Source organism: Protopterus annectens, chromosome 5.part1, assembly GCF_019279795.1.
Source record: "Protopterus annectens isolate FY-2018-M chromosome 5.part1, PAN1.0, whole genome shotgun sequence".
Classification (NCBI taxonomy): Eukaryota; Metazoa; Chordata; order Ceratodontiformes; family Protopteridae; genus Protopterus; species Protopterus annectens.
Genome location: NC_056736.1, coordinates 282,023,722 through 282,046,975, shown reverse-complemented (window position 1 = coordinate 282,046,975; position 23,254 = coordinate 282,023,722). Strand labels below are relative to the sequence as shown.

General features: G+C 43.0%; 1 protein-coding gene across 2 annotated transcripts in view; it reads left to right on the top strand.

Annotated features, from left to right (window-relative positions):
* The window catches only part of CRYZL1 (crystallin zeta like 1), a 951,914-nt gene that overhangs the window by 415,875 nt on the left and 512,785 nt on the right, over positions 1-23,254 (top strand). For both annotated transcript variants that reach the window (XM_044072955.1, XM_044072954.1), the window contains exon 6: positions 22,374-22,507. In XM_044072955.1, the coding sequence (XP_043928890.1) occupies positions 22,374-22,507 (134 nt within the window). The remainder of the gene's footprint in view (positions 1-22,373; positions 22,508-23,254) is intronic.

Genomic DNA, 23,254 nt, shown 5'->3' with positions numbered 1-23,254 from the left:
AGTTACATGTATTGGTAGCATATCTAAATATGATCGTAGAGACTTTTTTTTATAAGACTGTTGCTCCTACTACTATTGGAACTATCTGGGTATCTTTCTTCCACATTGCTCTTGTTCCTGCCTGCAAATCATGATATTTTATAACTTTGTGTCTCACTGTACGCAGGACACTGTAGTCACTGGGTATGGTGATTTCAATGATCAGTGCTACTTTTGTCTTCTTTTCTTGGACCACTATATCCAGTTTCCTAGCATCTGTCTTTTGAACTCTTGGTAATGGATGATCCCATGTGATGTAGACTTCATCATTTTCTGTGATGATTTGTGGCTCATGTTTCCAGTGTTTTTCAGCCACTTCCATACCATAATGTTTGCACAATCCCCAGAGCAATCGTCTTGCCACATTATTATGCCTTTTAGTATACAGTCCTTCTGCCATTAGTATGTCACAACCAGCAATGAGGTGTGTAACTGTTTCCAGTTCTATTTTGCAAAACATACATTAGTCTGTTTCTCCTGCATGTTCAATGGAGTTTGTAAACCAACATGTATGTAGCCCACTATCTTGTGCCGCCAATATTAACCTTTCCTCTCTTGGTTTAAATTTGCCTCTCCTTAACCATTCCTGATCAAAATAAGATTCTTCCATATGTTTTCTTTATTTGCAACTATATTTATCCTTTTTCCACATTTCTTGCCTTCATCTGGTCCTTCACCTTATATTCTTTCTTTTGTTTTTTTGGCACATTCAGTTGCTGTCTGTTTTTATCCACTTGTGGTTTGATTTCCATTCCTGCTTGATGCTGATATACTTCTGCTAGATTATGCAGGGAAGTCATCTTAGATTTATTGTATTCTATAATATTCTGTATAGTTATTGTTATTCGCCTTAAGGATCTGCATCCAAAATCCCAGTCTCTCCTTATTTCTTGAGCTTTCCTGCATTTCATCATCACGCCTTTCCACTCTAAATTATAGCTTTCTGTTTTTGCAATGTATATGAGCCTTAACTGTGTAGCTCTGAAATACCCCTTCAAATCAGGTAATCCCAAAACACCTTGATCTAATGTCTTCTTCATTCCTCCTCACTAAGGTGTCTCAGAACTGACCCTCTGATCTGGCTGGGATACTTCTTCCAGACTTCGATCTGACTCTCAAACTCTTCCCTTTACCCATAATACACTACACCCTCCACAGTACCTCAGATCCCATTTGCCACTTTCTAAGCCAGAAGGAAGATCTGGTCTCTTTTTTCAATTGATATCCTTTTCAGATTTTAATTGTTATAGCTTAATAATGTGCTCCTCCTGTATTGGCATTAGTGTGTAGAGTGTTAGATGTTCCTCGTGTTTCACTGTTGCAGTCATCACATTTGGGTTATCTGCCTGCAGGTAGCCCTCAGCCGGCCTGAATACCAGAGTCTTTGGATTTCAGTGTCTGATGCCATCGCTTCTTCCATGACACCAGGTTGTCAGGGGTATAAAACATCCAGCTGACACCATTACATCAGTCTTTCTTGCCGTGCATGCCCAAAGCAGAAGGAGTTCGCAAGTGGCGGTCGACTCCTGAAATTTTCATTTTCAAGTTTCAGACCTGAAGTCTTCACAAAGATAAGTACCCTGTTGGGATCCTTTTTTCTTGTCCTAACCGATGTCAGAAAAAATTAACAATTGTCTTGCCTGTGGAAAGCAAATACCTCATGGAGATTTTCATTCTTACTGCATCACCTGTTTAGCCCCAGACCACAATGTACCTCGCTGTTGTTTTGTGCCTTGTTCAATGCCCGAACTATTCATCGTCGGGCTATTTTTATAGCTAAATACTTCCGTTTTCGATCTCTGTACTCCAAAATGGCTTCATTAAGCCATCTGACTAACGATCTCCTGAAAAAAGTAAGGATAAAGACAGAGACAGATCGCATAGGTCCAAAACTGACGACAATGCTTCCGTTAAGCTAGTCACCAGTCCGCCGGTACTCAGTGAGGTGCTTTTGCAGCCCCTGAAACCTGCTGCTACAGATTCACAGGCCTCTACTGAGACCCATTTGGAGTATGGTATGCCGCAAGATGCTTCTTCAACTATGGAACCTGCGGATGTCTCTACCTTGGATGGGTCTGGAGCTGCTGTGCAGGCACTGGCTTCTGATGGTATATTTAGGCCTACCGACGTTCATATTAAACCTATGACTTTGTTTCAAGCTAGAATTACCAAATTCCTCAGGCCTAAAGCTCGCACTATGCCTAGAAAACCGACCAAGCCGCATACTCAGGCCTATATGCCTCAAAAACAAATGATTAGAATGGCTGAAGATGTTATTACCATAATTAGGGGAAGCCAGCCTTCCCCCTCTAAGAGACCTAGAACTGATTTTCTTTCTGATTCTTCTGATCAGGAATCTGATCACTCTGCTCCTTCTGACTACCAGGATTTACCCTTATCTACTTATGAGGATTCTTATCCAGAGGATTCCATTCCCTCTGCTTCCCCTCCAGAAGATTTTTCTTTTGGTGAAACCTTGCATACCTTCAGGGAGCATTTCCGCTGGGAAAGCCAGGACTATTCTGAGTCCAAAAAGAGATTTAGGGAATTTTTACTCCTGTCTCAACACAGGCCTCTAGCTATCCCTCCTGTTCTGGAGATTGTAGATGATGTTTTCTTGGAATCCAGCCTTACCCTAGGCACTTTGCCTCCAGCTCCCAGGAAGCCTGACAGGTACTACAGGGTACCTGACTCTCACGAATTCCTCTTCAAGAATCCTACTGCGGATCCAGAGAACATTTCCCAAGGACCAAAAGGCATTAAGGCTACTACTGCCAAAAATCCTACCCCTTCTGATAGGGACTCTAGAGCTTTAGACAGATGGGGGTAAGAAGGTATACACTTCTGCTACTTTGGCCATTAGGGCTTTAAATTGCCAGTTTCATATGTTAAAGTTTGTGTCTTTCGGCTTTTCCCGGCTAGGGGTCGCCTCAGCGGAACTCTGGTCCGCTAATGATTGGCAGTTGATTTTTACGTACCGGCTTGCCAGGCCTGACGCACAACCTTCAACAAAGGTACACCCATTCACGCATGTCTCCACGCAGAAGACGCTTTAGCTGAGAATCGAACCGGACAGCGTCTTACTGTGAAGCGACAATGCTACTGCAGCACCACCATCAGCAGCATATTATGGGACTACTTAAACAGAAAATTATGTTGATTCCTGGCTGTGCTGAACACAAAAATTTGCAAGCGTTAATGCATTCTGCTGAACAAGTTGGTAAACATACTTTGCAATGTGGTTTCGATGCTTTAGAACATCTTGCAGGGCTGCTGTCACTGGGTCTGTACTTAGAAGGCATGATTGGCTTAAGGAACAAAATTTGCCAGATCATGTCAAAGCTAAATTACTGGACGAACCCTTAAACCAAGACCGCCTTTTTGGTAACAAAGCAGAAGAAGTCCTCAAAAGGATGGAGGAAAAAGCTAAATCTGTGCAAACTGTTAAAGATTTCTTACAAGTACAGCCTCCTAGATTCAGTAGACATTGGCCTTCAAAGAACTGGTCTTTTCCAGTCCCTTCCAGGCCTTCTCGGTCCAAACCCAGTAACAGCAGACCATTAAGACTTCAGTCTCAGGCTATGCACAGATCTAAGCAGTGAGGGGGCACCCACTTCCAAAGCAGGGAGTAGCAAGCCACCCCCATATGGAAAAATGGCACAATGACTTATCCTTAACTCTTCCAAGCCCTGCTCAATTACTTGCTCCCTTAGGAGGAAAGCTCGCACTGCATGCAAAAAACTGGGAACTCATTACCCATGACAAATGGGTTTTAAACATAGTTTCCCTAGGATACAGATTCCACTTTCGCTCACTACCAACCCCAAGTGGATGGCCAGACCTCCCCTCAAATCAGTTGGCGGAGGCCCAAAAACAAGTGCTCCCTCTCCTCATTATCAGGGCTATTCAACCTGTCCCAGCAGAACAAAGGGGACAAGGTTTTTATTCAAGACTGTTCCTGGTTCCCAGAAAAGAAAACTCCTGGCATCCTATCCTGGACCTGTCTATTCTCAACACCTTTATGGTGGTTCCAAAATTCAAAATGCTAACTCTTCAACAGCTTCTTCCTATAATAGCCAAGGATGCCTGGCTGGCAACCCCAGACTTGAAAGAAGCTTACCTGCACATTCTAATAAGGGAATTCTGCAGACAATACCTATGTTTCAGGGTGGTCTCCATGCACTATCAGTTCTCTGCATTTCCCTTTGGCTTCTCTACTGTGCCCCGGGTATTCACAAAGTGCCTAGCTCCAGACATTGCATTTTGCAGGCAGGAAAAATATTCAGATTTACCCATACTTGGACGATTGCCTGTTTCAGGCAGAAAATCAGGACTTGCTATTACAACACCTGGCATTTGTAAAGAGACTTCTAACCTCTCTGGGTATGCCATCAACAAGAAGAAATCACACCTAGTACCCTGCCAACAGATTGTATTCCCGGGAGCAAGCTTGAACACAACTTCGCAGAAGGCATTCCTCACGCCGGAGAAACAAGTGTATTTGACAAATGACTTCAACCTACTGGCCACAAAAACCTAGCTATCTGCAAGGAAAATCCTGCAAGCCCTGGGGTTCATGGCCTCTTGCATTCTGTTAATTCCATATGCAAGACTGCATATGAGGAAACTTCAATAGTATCTAAAAAGTCTATGGTGTCAATATTCTCAGGACCTGGAAACAATGATTCCTATCTTTCCTTATCCAAGGGCAGAGTTCCTTTAGTGGGCAGAGGCCTGCTACCACAACAAGGGACTCCCTTTCACTCTACCCCCTGCCGCCCAAACCCAAACAACAGATGCATCAGACTGTGCATGGGGGGCTCACATGGCAGGGCAGTGCATTCAGGGCAAATGGAACCCAAAACAGATGCACCTGCATATCAGTCAGAAAGAAATGTTAGCTATACAGAACACTCTGACAGCCTTCAAAGACCTTATTCTTCCAGGACAACTATTGGTAAAGACGGACAACACCACAGTTATGTGGTACATAAACAAGCAGGGGGGAACCCATTCCTACCCACTCTGCAGACTAGCCATGGCTCTGTGGAACACAGCCTTGAACTACCAATTGAACCTGCAAGCTCAATTCCTGCCAGGCAAACTAAATTCACTGGCAGATGACTTGAGCAGAAATCTCATAGACCCACATGAATGGAAACTTGAACCCAAAATATTCAATCTCTTGAGGAACAAATGGGGGATACCAGAGGTAGACCTGTTTGCCTCCCCTCAGAACTACCAATTGAGCAAATTCTGCACCAGAACTCCCCACAGTCAAGCTTGGAAAGTGGATGCCCTGTCCTTTACCTGGGAAAGCCTCTCAATTTATGCCTTCCCCCCTCTGCCTCTCCTCTCAAAGGTTCTACTAAAGATCAGACAGGACAAGCCAAGGATAATGCTGATTGCCCCAGACTGGCCACGCCAGCACTGGTATGCCCTTTTGTGCAGTCTGACAGTGCTACAACCATGGCACCTGTCTCAGACCCCTTCCCTGCTGTCCCAGCGAGCAGGCCAGATTCTGCACCCTCAGCTTCAAACCCTGAAGCTTGCAGTCTGGTTATTTCCCTGAGCTCACCCCTAGCAGCCCTCAGTAAGCAGGTACTGGATGCCATTCTTGAGGCTAGGAGGCCTAGTACTAGAAAATCCTATTCAGAAAAGTGGAAAGATACTGTTCCTGGAGCCAGGCTCAGGGGAGGGGCACAACGGTGCCCAGCTCACCCCATATTCTAGATTATTTAACAGAAATGCTCCACAGGGGCCTATCTTTCTTTTCAATTAAGATTCATACCTCTGCCATTTCAGCACATTATTATACGGAGTCACCCCTCTTCTCTCATCCCCTGCTAAAACAATTCCTTAGAGGGGCCAAAAATTTAAGGCCCCCCAGGAGAGCTCCCACTACAGCCTGGGACCTTAACTTTGTGTTGGAAAAACTCACCCCCCCCCCCCTTTGAACCAGCTGCTTCTGCAGAGTTAAAATTCCTTTCATGGAAAACAGCCTTACATTCTAGCCATCACTTCAGCAAGAAGAGTGTCTGAACTGCAGGCCCTTATGGCAGTGGAACCCTTCATTATCTTCCATGCGGACAGGGTTTCCCTCAGAACTAATCCACACGTTATGCCCAGGGTGGTGTCTAGTGTGGCTCTAAACCACTCCATTCATTTGCCTACTTTTTTCCCTAATCTTCAAAATAAGGGGGAAAGACTACTGCATTCTCTGGATGTGCACAGACAGCTTAGATTCTATTTGGACAGAACTAAGCCTCTCAGAAAATCTGACCAGCTGCTAGTAAATTTTGCTGCAGGGGCAGAAGGGAAGGCCATTTCAAAGCAAACCATTTCCAAATGGATAGCCAATTGCATCCATTTCTGCTACAAGCACCATGGAAAACCTACCCCAGAGGGAATAAGATCACATTCCACCAGGGTTGCCTCTATATGTACAGCATTTCTCGGAGCAGTCCCTACCAGGGACATCCTAGAAGCTGCTACCTGGAGCTCTGTACATACTTTCACCAAGCATTACCACCTGCCTCTAAATCCAGAGCTGGATTTGCCACAGCAGTCTTACAGGGCCTGATTACTAGCCCCAATGCTCTCTAACTGCCTACACCCTTCCTTAGCTTTGGGAATCAACCCAAATGTGATGACTGCAATAGTGAAACACGAAGAACATAGTACAGTTATGTACACTTACTATAAATGTAGATGTTCGAGTGTATTCAGTGTTGCAGTCCTGGTTACCCTCCCTCCAGCCCCCTGACTTTTCTTGGCACTACCTTTCCTTCTTATTTGGATTATATTATTGCATGTGCATTTGCTTTTTTCTGGGGGTGTTTCATACCATATAATTGCTTCCTATTGTGGGGGCACCTGACATCTGGGGCTAGAAAAAACTGATGTAATGGCGTCTGCTGCATGTTTTATACCCCCTGACGACCTGATATCATGGAAAAAGCAACAGCATCCGATGCAGAAATCAGAAGACTCTGGTATTCAGGCCGGCTGAGGGCTACCTGCAGGCAGATAAACCCAAATGTGATGACTGCAACAGTGAATACACTCGAACATCTACATTTGTGGTAAGTGTACACAACTGTACTTTTTCTAGTTTTAAAGTTTTTAAAAGTTTGTTGGTTAGGAATTTAGAGCATGTTTATTGTAGTGCGTCTTGTAATGTTTTTTGGCAGTAAGGTAGTTTAGGTAGTGTTTTAGAATTATAGTTGTTAGTGTTTTCATAGATTTTTCCTAGCTCTAGCTTTAAGTAGTGTGTGTAACTGGCAAAATTCAGTGTGCAGATAATTACTGTAGTTTCATTTTTGTTTTTGGCGGGCATCAGTTTGGTTTGTCATTCAGCTATTATGTTAGACAAACCATCTCCAAGTTTTTTAAAGATGCGCTTTTTTGTTGGGAGTAAGATTCTTAATCAAAATGCCCACAAGGAGTGCATCTACTGTTTAGCTGCAGACCATCTCAAGGCGAATTGTGAAATTTGTGCGTCCTTCAATCCACATGCACTGGTGGACAGACACAACAAATTTTGAGGGGTCTCTTTCCTTCTTCGCCATCCAAGGCTCAGACCCCCCTCAATGGCTTTGTCTTCCTCCTACAAGGAGCCTAGAAGAGGTATGTCTCTGCCTCCTCAAGGGACCCTTGGGAGCCTAGAACTAAGTCCAAGAAAACTTTGGATCCATCGCCCTTGGATCCAAAGAAGCCTACTGCCTCACCAGATCCCCAGGCCTCCATGGAACCAACTGAGATCATCGCCATATCTTCTCCTGTTCCTTTGTCTCTGGCATCGGATTCTAGGGGTCTGGATCTGAGAGCTTGAAGCAGGTCTCCAAGTCGGCTAGGACAATCCCCTTCACCAAAGCCTAGGCATTCCAGACCTCCCTCATCTGCTTCCTCCATGTCCACCAGAAGCTGGTCCAAGGCAGACATGGAGAGGATGATGAGGAAATTCCTCAAGACCAAGATTCAGATGGGAGAAGTGTCTGCTCCATCCCCTGTCGGATCGATGAGCTACCCACCCCATACCATCAGGACTCCTTCTCTGATCCAGTCCATGGCTTTGGAGGTGCAGGCTTCGGGACTCCTGAGAGTGTCAGCATCTGTGTCAGGAAAGCCACCTTCCTTGACTCCAATACTGCCCCTGATCAGCCCTATTCCTATTTCTTCAGAGCAGAGCAGATCTCAGAGCTGAGATGTCAACACTGGGTCCAGGGGACTGGGGTCTACTCTGTCCTTGTCAGAGCCTTCTCTTCCCCCAGGTACTTCGGCCCTTGACAGCTCGGGTCTGATCTCCTCTGGAGGTCACATATCCAGAGCGAGTTCTGACCATCTCCCTTTCATTGCTTTGGTAGAAGGGACTTCTTGGTGCCCATTGGCCTTCCAAGTAGTGGAAAAGGTATTCTCCTTTGGTGGATGACTGTCTTCTCACATCCTGCAGTCTAGCCCCACATCCGATTGGGTCATGGTCTTGACCTTGCTCATCCTGCTCCAAGCCATCCTGCCCTGAGCTGTCTCCAAGGTCTTCCTGCCCAGGAAGAATCATTTTCTTTCAGTACTACCCCTGAGTATCCCACAGAGGAAGTCCCCCCGGAGAAAGACGTGCAAAAATTAATTTAGAATTATAGTTGTTTGCTCCTAAATTTTGTTATTGCAGTCTACTTTGAACATCTTGCCTGGAAAAGGCATATGTATTTTGCTACTCCTTGAATGCATTGTCTGAATGTCGCTATAGCGATAGTTACGCTAAGAACTTGTTATTGCGTCTACTTTGAACATCTTGTTATTGCAGTCTACTTTGAACATCTTGCCTGGAAAAGGCATATGTATTTTGCTACTCCTTGAATGCATTGTCTGAATGTCGCTATAGCGATAGTTACGCTAAGAACTTGATGCAATAGTTTTCATGTGTATTTTTTGTCACTCCTGAATGCATTATCTGAATGTCGCTATAGCGGCAGTTACGCTAATGAACTTAATGCAATGATTTTTCATGTTTAACAAAATATTGCTAGTGTTCAACCACATTTTCTACCTAATGAATATCTGTTAGCGACTTTCAGTTAGAGTTGAGGAACAATTGTTTACTGCCTCTGGCTCTAGTATGGTGGTACATTTTACCTATATTCTGTGTGTAAAGCTTACATTTATTGTCTTCTTCGCTGCCTTCTAACCCTTGTTCCTGGCCTCCCTCTCTTATCCTAGGTGGCTCCCTTGATTCGTAGCCCATAAATGATCCCCTGAATGAGAGGATACATTTAAAACCCCTGACAGAAACCGGAGCGAGTACGCCGCATTCTATTGTTTAAAAAACAGGTGGTTAAACAAGTACCGTTTACCTTTAGCTGATCACTGCCTTATAGGATCCAAGGTTACTTAAGTCTTCAGGGTTATATTAGTTTTAGGTCTTAGAATTTCACCTAAATCTAATATTGGACACGGGCAACTGACTTAGAAATTGGTGCCTGAAAATTAAAATTAAATTCAGAAAAAGGCTGTAAATTGGTGCCTGAAAATTAAAATTAAAAACAGAAAAAGGCTGTATAGCCTGCAGAATTTCTCAGAAAAATAAAAGCTAATTATCCTGCTGAGTGCTTAGCTTTGACTTAACCAAACTTCAACTAGAACTATTTTCTTGTAACTGGACAATACTAAAATATCTACCCTTAGATGAAGCAGTGCTATACTTTAACAAAAAATTCCTAGAAATTCTTAATTTCCATGCTCCCATTCGTTCAAAGAAAACCAAAACTGTAGATGTTCCTTGGCTCTCAAAAGAAACAAGGCAGAAAATTAATCTCAGAAACAAAGCATGGTCTGCCTGGCGTACTACTAAACTCCCTTTGGACCAAAGTAAATACAGACAACTTAGGAATGAAACTAAAAGGCTAATATTACTAGATAAAAGACAATACTATTGTAAATTGCAAACTGACCACCAAAACTGTCCACAAAAATTTTGGGCTGGACTAAATCAACTTCTTCACCCTGGTTGTACTACTACCCCTGTCCCTGCCACACTCATTGATAAATCCCCTGACGATGTCTCTAATAGTTTTAACCACTTCTTCACTGAGACAATTCAAACTCTGTCTAATCAATTACCACCCAGCTCTCATACCTTTGACTCTCGTACATTCAAAAATATTCCCCTACTTACCTTTCAACCTTTAGCAACTTCATCTATTTGTAAATTAATCAAAAAACTAAAACCCTCCGCACTCTCAGCCGACCAACTCCCAGCTGAATATTTGCAAAAAACAGCTGAGGTAATTGCTTACCCAGTGTCAATCCTCATCAACCGCTCCTTAGCAGAGGCCAAAATCCCCGAGATCTGGAAGATATCTTATGTAATTCCTCTCCACAAGGGAGGCACTTCCACAGATCTCTCTAACTATAGGCCCATATCCATACTTTCCCCTCTAGCAAAAATAATGGAAAAATGTGTTCAGAAACAGTTCATGCAACACCTAATTGTCAACCAACTACTGGCTGATACCCAACATGGTTTCAGACCCCTCCATAGTACTACCTCAGCCCTGCTTGTCTTTTCAAACACCATTAACACCCATCGTAACAATAATAAAATCTCATCTGCACTATTTCTGGATCTGTCGAAGGCCTTCGATATGGTGGATCATAAACTTCTAATCAACACATTGCCTTCACTTGGTCTGGACACCATTGCTGTACAATGGTTTAGTTCCTATCTATCTGGCAGAAAACAAGCAGTTTTATGGCAGACCAAACTCTCTAAGTTACTACCCAATACATTGGGAGTCCCGCAAGGATCTATTTTAGGGCCGCTATTATTTTCCATCTTTATCAATGAGCTGCATACAGTTATTCCTAATGCCAGTTGCATACAATACGCAGACGATTCTACGTTAATTTGCTCTGGTACTACCCCTTCAGATTTACAATTATTAACCCAGTCTACTTTCAGCAAAATAGAAAACTGGCTCTCCAGTCGTCGCTTGATTCTTAATCCTAAAAACCTAAAATGTTGTTGTTTCCACCAACTAAAAGGTCCTGCTCCATCAACTTTACTATCCAAGCTAAGGATGGGACCATAATTTCTCCGGACCTTTCGACAAAATTACTAGGGGTAACCATAGACAACAAACTAAAATTTGATATACACGTAAACCAAATGATTAAGACCATTAATAAGAAGCTAGGCTCTTTATATAGAATAAATAGCTTCTTGACCCCCCAAGCTAAAATGGCCATCGCCCAGACTCACCTTCTCTCATCACTCCTGTACTCGTCCCCCTTACTTCACAATATAAGTAAAACTGTCATGAACAAACTCTCCAATTGCTACAATCATATTGCAAGGTTTGTTACTGGGTCACCATATAGGACCCATCATTGTACCAACTTAGCCAAGCTCAACTGGACTGAGCTTCCTAACCTTATTTCTTACAACCTACTAGTCCTTACCCACAAAATTATATACAACCCTGAATATGCTCCTTCACTCAAAATGCTGCTTCCCCTTTGTAACAACCCACGACCATTGAGGTCATCCAACCGTCTCCTAATCCAAACATTCAAAACTAATAACTCTGCTGGTGACTCCCTTCTCACCAACGCTGCAGGTAAAATTTGGAACAAACTTCCCCATGATATTATATCCATCTCTACTTTAAGTCAATTCAAAACTAAGCTAAAAACACATCTGGGTTCAATGCGAAGTTGCCATTGCCTAAACTCGGGATAGTCTACTCTAGGCTTGACTAACAGCCTTAACACCTGAATCTCCTACATCTCCTTACTATCCTAATCCTCTGACATCTTAGATAAATTAGAAAGAATAACTTATCATGCTCTAATTTTGAATGTAAAATTGCTTACACTGTTATTTAAATGCTTTTTGTCACATGTGTTTGGAGCTTTTCTCCCCGGGCCTCCGCTGAAAATGGACATGCATCCAGTCGGATCCTCCCGGTCAACAAATGTAAAATAAATAAAATAAAATAAAATAAAAGAGGCACATCGACTTCCCAATGGAGTCATTGACTGAAGGCACTGACTTTGAAGGAGAAAGATCCCCTCGATCCCCATATGATGATGTCTCCTTTGGAGACGTTCTAGAGATCTTGAAGCAGAAAGGCAGGGGATCTGTCCAACCTCCTTTTGAGGTATCAGTGTTTTCTTGGAGGAGTTTGGGGTGGGTCCTTCTGCATCTTGGGGGAACCCCCCAGAGGTTGACCTCATTGATTTGGTATGCAACCGGGCATGGAAGGAACCAGATAACATAGAGCCTATCCATAAATGCCCAGATAGGTTCCTTGTCCCATTGGCTGATAGAAAACACTGGAGCAAGGGTCCAGTAGTTGACACCATTTTGGTGACAGAGGAGAATGCCAATGTCCACCTAACAAGGAGTCTAGAGTGTTGGACAGGATTGGAAAGAACGTTAACACCTGAGCCACTTTCGCACTGTAGTCACTAAACTATTTAGCTCATTTTACCCGGATACAGAGACAGCTGATCAAGAAGCTCTCAGCTTCTCTCTGAGTCCATGCCTGCAGAGGAGCTTAACTGATGCATCTGGTGGCCCATCTCCAGCCACCCACAAGCCAAAGCTCAGAGATGAGAATGAGGTGGTTCTACATGTGGTCCATTTCTATGGCTGATGGCTTTTTGCTGTCCATGACACCAGCCAGCCCTTCCATGATGTTGCTGCACTGAAATTATCAGCAGTGTTAATGCTGTGGGTGATCAGGACCCTGGCTATGACATGGGCTTGCAGAGTGGTCAGAAATAGGTGCTGCCAATCAGAGCAGAAGCTGTAGCACCGCAACATAAGGCAACAAGTGGAGGGCAATTGGCCAAACCACCTCTCACGGTAACAGAGGAGTTCCTGGACTCCCTTAAAGGCAGTACCACCTCTAGAGAGTCCCACAATAAAGTACTTGATGTTGAGGCAGAGCTGGACAGATCCCAGAGAGTTTCAACTGCAGATGCCCCAGGTGTGTAGTCTTTTGACTGCATTGCATCTCATTGTATCTATAGCTGCAAGTCCTCCTTACCTCTTCATCATTCTAAACTTAATGAAATCTGTCTGACTTATGATACACAGGGATATTGGGTATCTATTTGCTGTGACCATCTGCATGAGGTATTGCCAGGGATATTCTTTATTCTAAAGTTTATAGTTGTACAGATATCAATTGCATGTGTAGTTGTTGTACTGGGTCATGCTTTCACTGGATATCTTTTGCCCTTGTTTATTCACAGGTGATTCTTTATCTGGCACCAGTACTATGAAACTGCCCTTGTCTGATTATTGGAGTATCTGTAACCTCTAATAATGATGGTAGAGATGATCTGGAATAGTCACGGAGTGCAGATTGTGTGCTTGTCATAGGGAGAATGACCTTCACATCCGCTTCAGAGACCACAGACACATTTGTTATGCTTGTAGATATTTAGGATACAACACATCTGAGAGAGGACAGGTTAATGGGGACATTATATATCAGGGAAGTGTGATGGCATTCAGTATTCAGACATCTGAATCTGTCCCAAGAGGTCATAGTAGGGAGATCCACATGGGGGGGGGGTTGTTAATGGTTCTCAACAGAGATATGGTTAATGCCATCCCCTTGAAGTTAGAGTATCAGTAGCTGCAACCCAATGTTAGTGCAGGGCCATCATGGAAGCATAAGTTACTGCCACTACAGCCATAGCAGAGATAGTGAGAGTGATCCAGCAGAGTTCATTCTGACCTATTATGGTGTATGCCTTGTGTATGCGATTCCATGGATAATTTGAACAAATAGTTCAAGATCTTATTGAGTCCCTTGTGGGGGTTCCACTTTGGACACTGTGACATATATTGAGTATTTTTTTTCCCTGTTGTCTGCTGACCACGAGCCCCCCCCCCCCCCCATTCAGTGGAAGCTGTCATTCAGGCAACCATAAGGGATTTTGTGGTTAAGTCTCTAACTCTGCACCCCAGGTGGCTAATGTAGCCATCTGCTTAACCATAAGGGCCTTTTGTGCCCTCCTCTGATATATGAGGGCTACACTCATCAGCTTGAAATACCAATCCCACATTCCAAGATCTTGCAGCCATTGTTGGCTCTCAGGCTTCAGCTTGCATGGGCGCACTTTGGCCAAACAGGACTGCCATTTCCCTTCCCTCAGGATGAACGAGCCAACATGAACCACTCACTCCCACCTTCCTCTGCTAAACTGTTCCATAGTCTGACCTGCTGGGATGTATGCATTGTTTTAGCTCATTTTCACCTACAGCAACATCACACAGAATGGTGCTGTCAATTCTGTCTGTCTGAATTCACAGTTTATACTAGATGTGTACACAAATCAGTGAAGTTACCATATATTTGAGTGACTGATATACAACACAGTTGATTAAAAAAAGTCACTTATCTTACCTCACTTCAGAAGATAAGTATTTGTATATAAGGGTGGATACTGTTTGTCATTTCTATGTGATATAAGCCATGGATCATTGTACTGGTTGTTGTAGTAAATACTACACAAACACACATTACAGTTACAGGTAGGACAGCATCAAGGATGCACTTCTGCACAACATGCAAACAAAAATTGCAAATTATGCTCTTTAAAACAGAATATAAAAAGTGGGGTTTCTTCTTCTCTTCTTCCAAGTACGTAGCTACAAAAATAAAAGATGTATGAAATTCATTGAATCTGGGATACGTTTGTTCATGATTGTCTTGTGGCTTGTTGCTTTCTTTCACACACCCTTTGGAATTTCAGCAAGAGGTGATGTCCTCTTTGGTGCCACTGAATGGTGGTGACATTGGCTTTAAGTCTTCTTTGAGCCACAGCTGGTCTACAAGAAGTTGAAGAAGGAAAATTGGAGCAATCTAGAAGATGTTCATCGTGTTACACTGCTGCAGTCATTACACTTGGGTTATCCTGCCGTCAGGTGGTCCCTCAGTCGGCCAGAGTTCCAAAGTCTTGGTCCGGCATTGGCTGCTGTCGCTTCTTCCCTGACGTCAGTGCGACAGGGGTATACAAGATGCAGCCGACGCCATTTTCTTCAGTCTTTCTTGCCGCTCTGTGCCCGAGGCAAAAGCAGTTCACAAGTGCCGGTCGGCCGACTCCTGAGATTTTCATTCCGAATCCAGAACCGAAGTCTTCTACAAAGCTAAGTAGCCCATTGGGGAAACTTTTTCTTGCCTCAGACTGATGTCAGTAAAAGATAATAACTGTATTTCTTGTGGGAAGCAAATACCTCATAACGATTTCCATTCTTATTGTATCCCATGCCTAGGCCCAGACCACGACGCCACAGGTTGTCAGTTTTGTGCTAGGTTTAACAAGCACACTATTAAACGTTGGTTTGAATTTGCCCGACATTATTTTGGTAGAAAATTAAATTACACCATGCCGTCGGAACTTCCAACGACCGGAATACACAAAAAGCGCAAAGACAAGGACAGGCATCCGAGGCCCAAAACTGACTATGAAGCCTCTTCTAGGCCAGTCGCCGGTTCTCCAGTTTTCAGCGAGGCGCCTTCACAGCCCCTGACGACCGCTTCTTTGGAACCACAGGCCGCCTCTGACTCCCACGTGGAGATGGCTGGGCCTTCGGACACACCAGATTTATGCCCTACCGAGACTAACCCTTCAGAGGGATCCAGAGTAGCTGAACAACCCGCAGCTTCAGAGGGTGTTTTCAGACCTACTCAGTTGACCATTAAATCTTCTGCTAAGTCTAAAACCCCTTTAAAAACAAAGAAACAACTTCAACATTCACCAGGACAGGCCTCCATGCCTAAGAAACAAATGCTCAAAATGGCCGAAGACTTAATTACTCTGATCAGGGGGTTCCACCCTCCTCCTGATAAAAGGCCTAGGCAGGATGTAGACTATGACTCATCCGACCAGGTATCCATCTCTTCAGATTCATCCTCGGACCAAGGATACTCTTTACCCCCTTATGAGGATTCTGATGCTGAGGAATCAATTCCTTCAGCCTCTCCACCAGAGGACTACTCCTTTGGGGAAACCTTACATACCATGAGGGATCATTTCCATTGGGAGGGCCAGGATTATTCAGAATCCAAGAAAAGGCTCAGAGATTTTCTTTTATTACCTCAACACAGACCCCTTGCTATTCCGCCAGTGTTAGATATTGTGGATGATGTGTATTCTGAATCCAGTTTAAATCCTGATTCTTTACCTCCTGCTCTAGTTAAGCCAGACAGATACTACAGAGTCCCTGACTCTCACAAATTTCTTTATAAAAGCCCTGTTGCTGACCCTGAAACTATTTCCCAGGGTCCCAAAGAGGTAAAGGCCTCTACAGCAAAAAATCCAGTCCCCTCTGACAGAGATTCCAGAGCATTAGACAGATGGGGGAAGAAAGTATATACATCTGCGACTTTAGCAATGAGGGCCTTAAATTGCCAGTTTCACATGCTTAAATATCAGCAATATTTGATGTCTCAGTTGAAACAAAAAATGCTTCCAAATTCAGATCTTCCTAATTATAAGGAAATGCAGGATTTATTGCATGCAGCTGAACAAGTGGGAAAACATACTTTGCAATGTGGTTTTGATTCATTAGAGGCCTCCTGTAGAGCAGTAGTTACAGGGTCTGTCATTAAAAGACATGCTTGGTTAAAAGAGCAGACTTTACCAGATCATGTTAAAGCAAAATTATTGGATGCACCTTTGCAGCAGGATGTTTTATTTGGAGTTAAGGCAGAACAGGTATTAAAGAAAATGGAGGATAAGGCAAAATCTATGCAAATGCTGAAGGATTTCTTACAGGTTCAGCCTCCTCGATTTAGCAGAAATTGGCCAACAAAGAATTGGTCCTTTCCAGTTACAGACAGACCTCAAAGGGGCAGATACAGACGTCCAAGAGGCAGAGGTCAACCACAAGGTCCTTACAGGCCTCGACATTGGGCTGCTTCAACCCAGAAAGAAGGGGAAGACAGGCCTCAACCTTATAAAAAACAGCCCCAGTGACTTCCCACTACAGCTGCCAAACACTTCTCTCTTGGCAGCCCCCTTGGGAGGAAAACTGGTACTTTTCTGTCACAATTGGCATATGATCAGCAAAGACAAATGGGTTCTCAACATTGTATCTCAAGGTTACAGGTTCCACTTTCACACTCTGCCAAGGTTAAAAGGAATGCCAAATCTGCCACCAAATAAATGGGCAGAGGCTCAAAGACAAATTACAGCACTCATGGACATGAGAGCTATTCAAAAGGTACCAACACAGGAGCAAGGACAAGGGTTTTACTCAAGACTCTTTCTGGTTCCCAGAAAGGACAAAGCCTGGAGGCCCATTCTGGATCTTTCTTCTCTAAATACTTACCTGGATGTTCCAAAATTCAAAATGTTGACACTACAGCAGCTTCTTCCCATGCTGGGCAAGAAAGCTTGGCTCGTAACTTTGGACCTCAAGGAGGCATACCTGCATGTCCCTATCAGACAAAACTGCAGAAGATACCTCAGATTCTTAGTAGGTTCAATGCATTACCAATTCTCTGCAGTGCCCTTTGGCTTATCTACTGCGCCCAGGGTCTTTACAAAATGCTTGGCACCAGTAATTGCATTTTGCAGATAAAAAGGAATTCAAATTTACCCATATTTGGACAACTGCCTTATTCAAGCAGAGAGCAAAGACATTCTTCTAAAAGCATCTGCCGTTTGTAAAAAAAGATTGCTAATTTGCCTAGGGTACACAATAAACGAAAAGAAGTCAAAACTAGTGCCCTCACAAGAGATAATATTCCTGGGTGCCAGATTAAATACAAAAGCCCAGATGGTTTATCTCACGCCAGACAAGCAAAGACAACTGACTCAATATTTTCAATTGATGGCAACAAAGACCCAACTCCCTGCAAGAAAAATTCTGCAGGCCTTGGGTTACATGGCATCTTGCATACTACTAATTCCATATGCCAGACTGCATATGAGGAAACTACAATGGTACCTAAAGAGTGTCTGGTCTCAACACTATCACAGTTTGGAAACAGTAATACCACTTATTCCTTGCCTCCAGCAGGAGTTTCGATGGTGTGATCAAGCCTGTCACCTCAACAAGGGACAGCCTTTCACTCAACCCACAGCCAGGCAAACACTGACAACAGATGCTTCGGATTACATCTGGGGAGCACACATGGCAGGAAAATGTATTCAGGGCAAGTGGCCCACAGAACAAAGGCATCTTCACATCAATAAAAAAGAGATGCTAGCTGTACAAAATGCCCTTATAGCTTTCAAGGACCTTCTGCATCCAGGACAACTACTACTAAAGACAGACAACACCACAGTTATGTGGTACATAAACAAGCAAGGGGGCACTTATTCATATCCCGTCTGCAGACAATCCATGACCTTGTGGAACACAGCTCTAACCTATCAAGTTCATCTGCAAGCACAATTCCCGCCAGGAGAGAAAAACACACTGGCAGACGACTTAAGCAGAAACATCATGGATCCGCACGAGTGGAAATTACATCCACAAATATTCAGAATGATAACACAAAAATGGTGGAGCCTGGACATTGATCTGTTTGCATCCCCAATGAATTGCCAGCTACAGAAATTCTACACAAGGACTTACCACCCACAAGCATGGAAAGTGGATGCCCTCTCATTCAGCTGGAAAAACCTACAAGTATATGCTTTCCCACCACTACCTCTCCTTTCAAAGGTACTCATAAAAGCCAGGCAAGAAAAGCCAAAGATGATCCTGATTGCCCCAGACTGGCCACGCCAGCACTGGTACCCTATCTTAAAGAACTTAGCACAAGGTCCACCCTGGATTTTGCCTCAAATCCCACATCTTCTGACTCAGCAAAACAACTTAGCACAAGGTCCACCCTGGATTTTGCCTCAAATCCCACATCTTCTGACTCAGCAAAACAATCGGATACTTCACAACCAGCTCAAGACTTTAAACCTGGCTGCATGGCAAATTCCTTAGTCAAGCAAACAATGCCTCTCTCCAAAGCTGTTAAGGATGTCATTCTGGAGGCCAGAAGGCCTAGCACCAGGAAAGCCTATTCGGATAAATGGAAGAGATTCTGTGCCTGGAACCAGGCTCACAGCCTTGACCCTCTTGTCCCAAATATTCCTCAGATACTACAATACCTAACTGAGATGCTGGACAAAGGCCTCTCCTTTTCATCCATCAAGATCCACGCCTCTGCCATCTCTGCTCATTACAACACAGACCCACCAATTTTTTCTAATCCTTTGCTAAAACAGTACCTCAGAGGGGCTAAAAACATAAGACCGCCTCGAAGAGCACAACTCCAACTTGGGACCTCAACTTCGTGTTGGAAAAATTAACTTTACCTCCTTTTGAGCCAGCTAACTCAGCAGACTTAAAATATGTCTCTTGGAAAACTGCTCTGCTCCTGGCAATAACCTCAGCACGAAGAGTTTCAGAATTACAGGCACTAATGGCAATGGAACCTTTCATTATTTTCCACCAAGATAGGGTGTCTTTAAGAACAAACCCTACTTTTATGCCAAAGGTGGTATCAAGTATGGCTCTAAACAAAACTATTCACTTGCCAACTTTTTATCCAAATCCACAGAATAAAGGGGAGAGACTTCTGCATTCCTTGGACATACACAAGCAGTTACGCTTCTACTTGGACAAAACGAAAGCTTTCAGAAAAACCGAGCAATTGTTTGTAGCATATGCTGCAGGAGCACAGGGAAAAGCCATTTCAAAACAGACCATTTCAAAATGGATAGGACACTGGATACGTTTCTGCTATACACACCATGGGAAAACTGTACCTAACAGCATTAGGTCTCATTCCACCAGGGCAATAGCCACTTCAACTGCCTACCTCAGAGGAGTACCTACCAAGGACATTTTGGAAGCAGCAACTTGGATTTCTGTACATACCTTCACCAAGCATTGCCATCTGCCTCTTTACTCTAAATCCAGAGCTGGCTTTGCCACTGCAGTGCTGCAGGGCCTTATAGCCACCCCTAATGCCTTACAGAACCAGCCACCCTACCTCAGCTTTGGGATTCTACCCAAGTGTAATGGCTACAGCAGTGTAACACGATGAACATAGTACAGTTTTGTACCTACCATAAATGTAGATGTTAGAGTGTATACACTGCTGCAGTCCAGGTTACCCTCCCTCCTTCCCCTCTTACTTGCTGGTACTTACCCAAGCCTTCTACCCTTTGCTACCTATGGGGAGTATTTGCTGGTAACTGAAAGTTTTTGATTGCTTTTCTTATGCATGTTTTATTAGCAATTCACATTGCCTACCTTTTTGGGGGCACCTGACATCTGGGGCAAGAAAAACTGAAGAAAATGGCGTCGGCTGTCGTCAGGGAAGAAGCGACAGCAACCAATGCCGGACCAAGACTTTGGAACTCTGGCCGACTGAGGGACCGCCTGACGGCAGGATAACCCAAGTGTAATGACTGCAGCAGTGTATACACTCGAACATCTACATTTATGGTAGGTACAAAACTGTACTTTCTTTGGTAGAGATGTAGTTTACTTGTTTATGAACTGCAGACTGTAATGAAGACCAATTATTTTAAGACGTTCACCAGAAGAATGTGGGCTTTACTCTTCCACAAACAAGAAGGCTTTGCACCTATCTTGTCTGGAATATTTTTTTTTTCTAATGAATACTCCAATTCATGCTGGAGTGCACTGTCGTGATATATTTTTATTAACATATGATGATGACTTTTGTGATGTAACTGTAACAGTCTTGAAATAAACTGCTTGGAGCTGTAAAATATAACTGCATCTCAAGTGAAGGAATATCATACTTGGTATGAAAAGTACACTTTTGTATGTCTGTGCTACAGATGTAGCTAGTACATTTGGAATGGTATAACTTGATATGTCTTTAAATACTTTGTCTACTGTCTTCACTGTTGCATAATAAAATGTAAGGGTTTCTCAACAGCAGAATGTTGTATTTAGTAGTGTAAATTTCGGCAGCACAGTATATGATTGTTGTTTATTTCTGTAGTGCAAAGTGGTGGAAACCCAGCTTTTCTGTCAATTTTATTTATTTTATTTGACATTTGTTTACCAGGCTAGTCCATCTGGATACATGTCCATTTTCAGTGGTGGCCCTGGGAGAAAAGCTCCTCTACAATACTACTATAGTAAGAATAAACAAAAAATGAACAATAATATATCAACATATACAAATAAAATCTAAAAACATGTACATTAAACCTACAGCAGGAAGTAAAAGCATTTGAGTACAATAAGAGGTTTAGTAAAGTAGAAAACTACAAGTAAAGTACCTACTTAGTTACCCTATTTCTTCTTTGTAAGAAGTTGAAAAGTAGTGATTATATGCCTTAGTTAGAAAAGAAGTAACAGAAACAGTTTTATAGAGAATAATTTAGAGTGTTAGATATAAGAAAAAGAGTGGATGTAAGGAGTCAAATAGCAAGGAGATAAAAGAATGGTTAGTCTGGGTTATTGCAAGAGCAAAGCCAGTGGTTGGAAAAGAAGAGTTTTAGTTTAGTTTTAAATAGTGGGAGAGATGTTAGAGTTGTGAGGTCTTGAGGTAGTTGATTCCATATTTTACCAACTGAGTTGGAAAATGTGGAGTCACCTGCTGAGTTCTTAGATAGAGAAGTATGAATCAGTATTTTGTTAGAGGAGCGCAGGTTCTTTAGATTGTTATAGGGTTTTATGAGGGTGGAGAACATTGGAGTGTTGTCAGGGTGGTGAAGGGCTTTATGGGCAATTGTAAGTTGGTTAAATTGTATTAGGTTGGGTAGTTCTAGCCACCCTAGTTTTTTTAAGATTGGAGCAATGATGAGTCCTGTATGTAGAGGCTGTGGCAAATCTGGCAATATTGTTATATGATGTAGCTAGTTTGTTAAGATTGTATTTAGAAAGATTTGTATAAATAGGGGAGGCATATAATAGAGAAGAGATTAAGTGGGTTCTAGCTATTGTAGATTTGGCTTCTGGAGTAAGGAAAGATTTAATTCTATACAGAGAGCACAGAGAGCCTAGTGGTCAAATTGTAACTAGTTTGAAATTTGATGCTCAGTTACGTCTTACACCAAATTTAAGAGCAGGAATTGAGGAGATAGTATTAGCAGTATACTTTAAGGTACTACCATAAATGTTCCTGAGGTGAAAATTCAAGAAGTTCTTTTCATTGCTGTTAAATTTAGATTAGCTTGTTAAGGAAAACTGTATTCGTAACTTGCTAATTCTATCAATTAAATGTGTATGTGGCTGTATCCAAAGGGAGTTTTAGGGTGGGTCTGTTACTTTGTTAGTGGTGTCCCATGGTTAATTGTCCTTAATTATTTGTCTGCAGTTCATAAACCAGAGAAAGTAACCTGGATTGAAGCAGCAGGGACCATTCGAGATGGGCTATGTGCATATACAGCTCTACATTATCTATGCCACATTACCGCTGGTAACACCATACTAGTTATGGATGGAGCAAGTGTAAGTTTCTAAGCTTTTTTATTTATTTTTAGCTATATACAGTTTATAAAGTATTTGTCTGTGTTGTCTACATTTTAACATTTATTTTGTTATTGATATTCTGCTGTAGGTACAGTAACACTGCATACCTCACTTGTAGAAGTATGGTTTATGTTGTCACACTGAAGTTTTCCTGTTTTCCAGCTCCTTGGTGCAGAGGGTAAAATTCCTAGCTGTGGAACAGTTGGTCTGGGTTTGACTAGTGACCCAGGTATTGGAGGAGCCATTAGGGTGGAGGTGAGTAGTTTATACTAGCATGTCTGTCCAGGGGGAAGGAGGCAGTTTTGGCCTCAGCAGTGTGGGCACCTCCTGGAGAGAGAGGTGCACATTACGCAGTGTGATAGACTGTGGACATGTGCTTAGTACTGCCAAGCTGTGTAAGTGGCAACCCTCAATCACAAGTTTAGAAGGACGCTTGCACATGACTGTGCATGTCAGCTACACATGGGGTTAGGTATTAAAAAGCATCCTAATTGTAAGGCTGCCTTGATGGTGACCCTTCCACTGTTCAGCTCTCACTTCAGCATGAGCCTGCTAAGGTGTAGGTACCACAAGAGCTGGAGCCCCTCCCCCTTGGTATTGTGTAAGGCAGAGTGACTAGGTTCTTATGGGAAAAACTGGGTGAACGACTGCATGAAACTGAACGAAGCTTGATGGCTGGATAGAAAAAGGGCAAAAAAGATGTAAAAAAAAATAAAAAATGTTAAA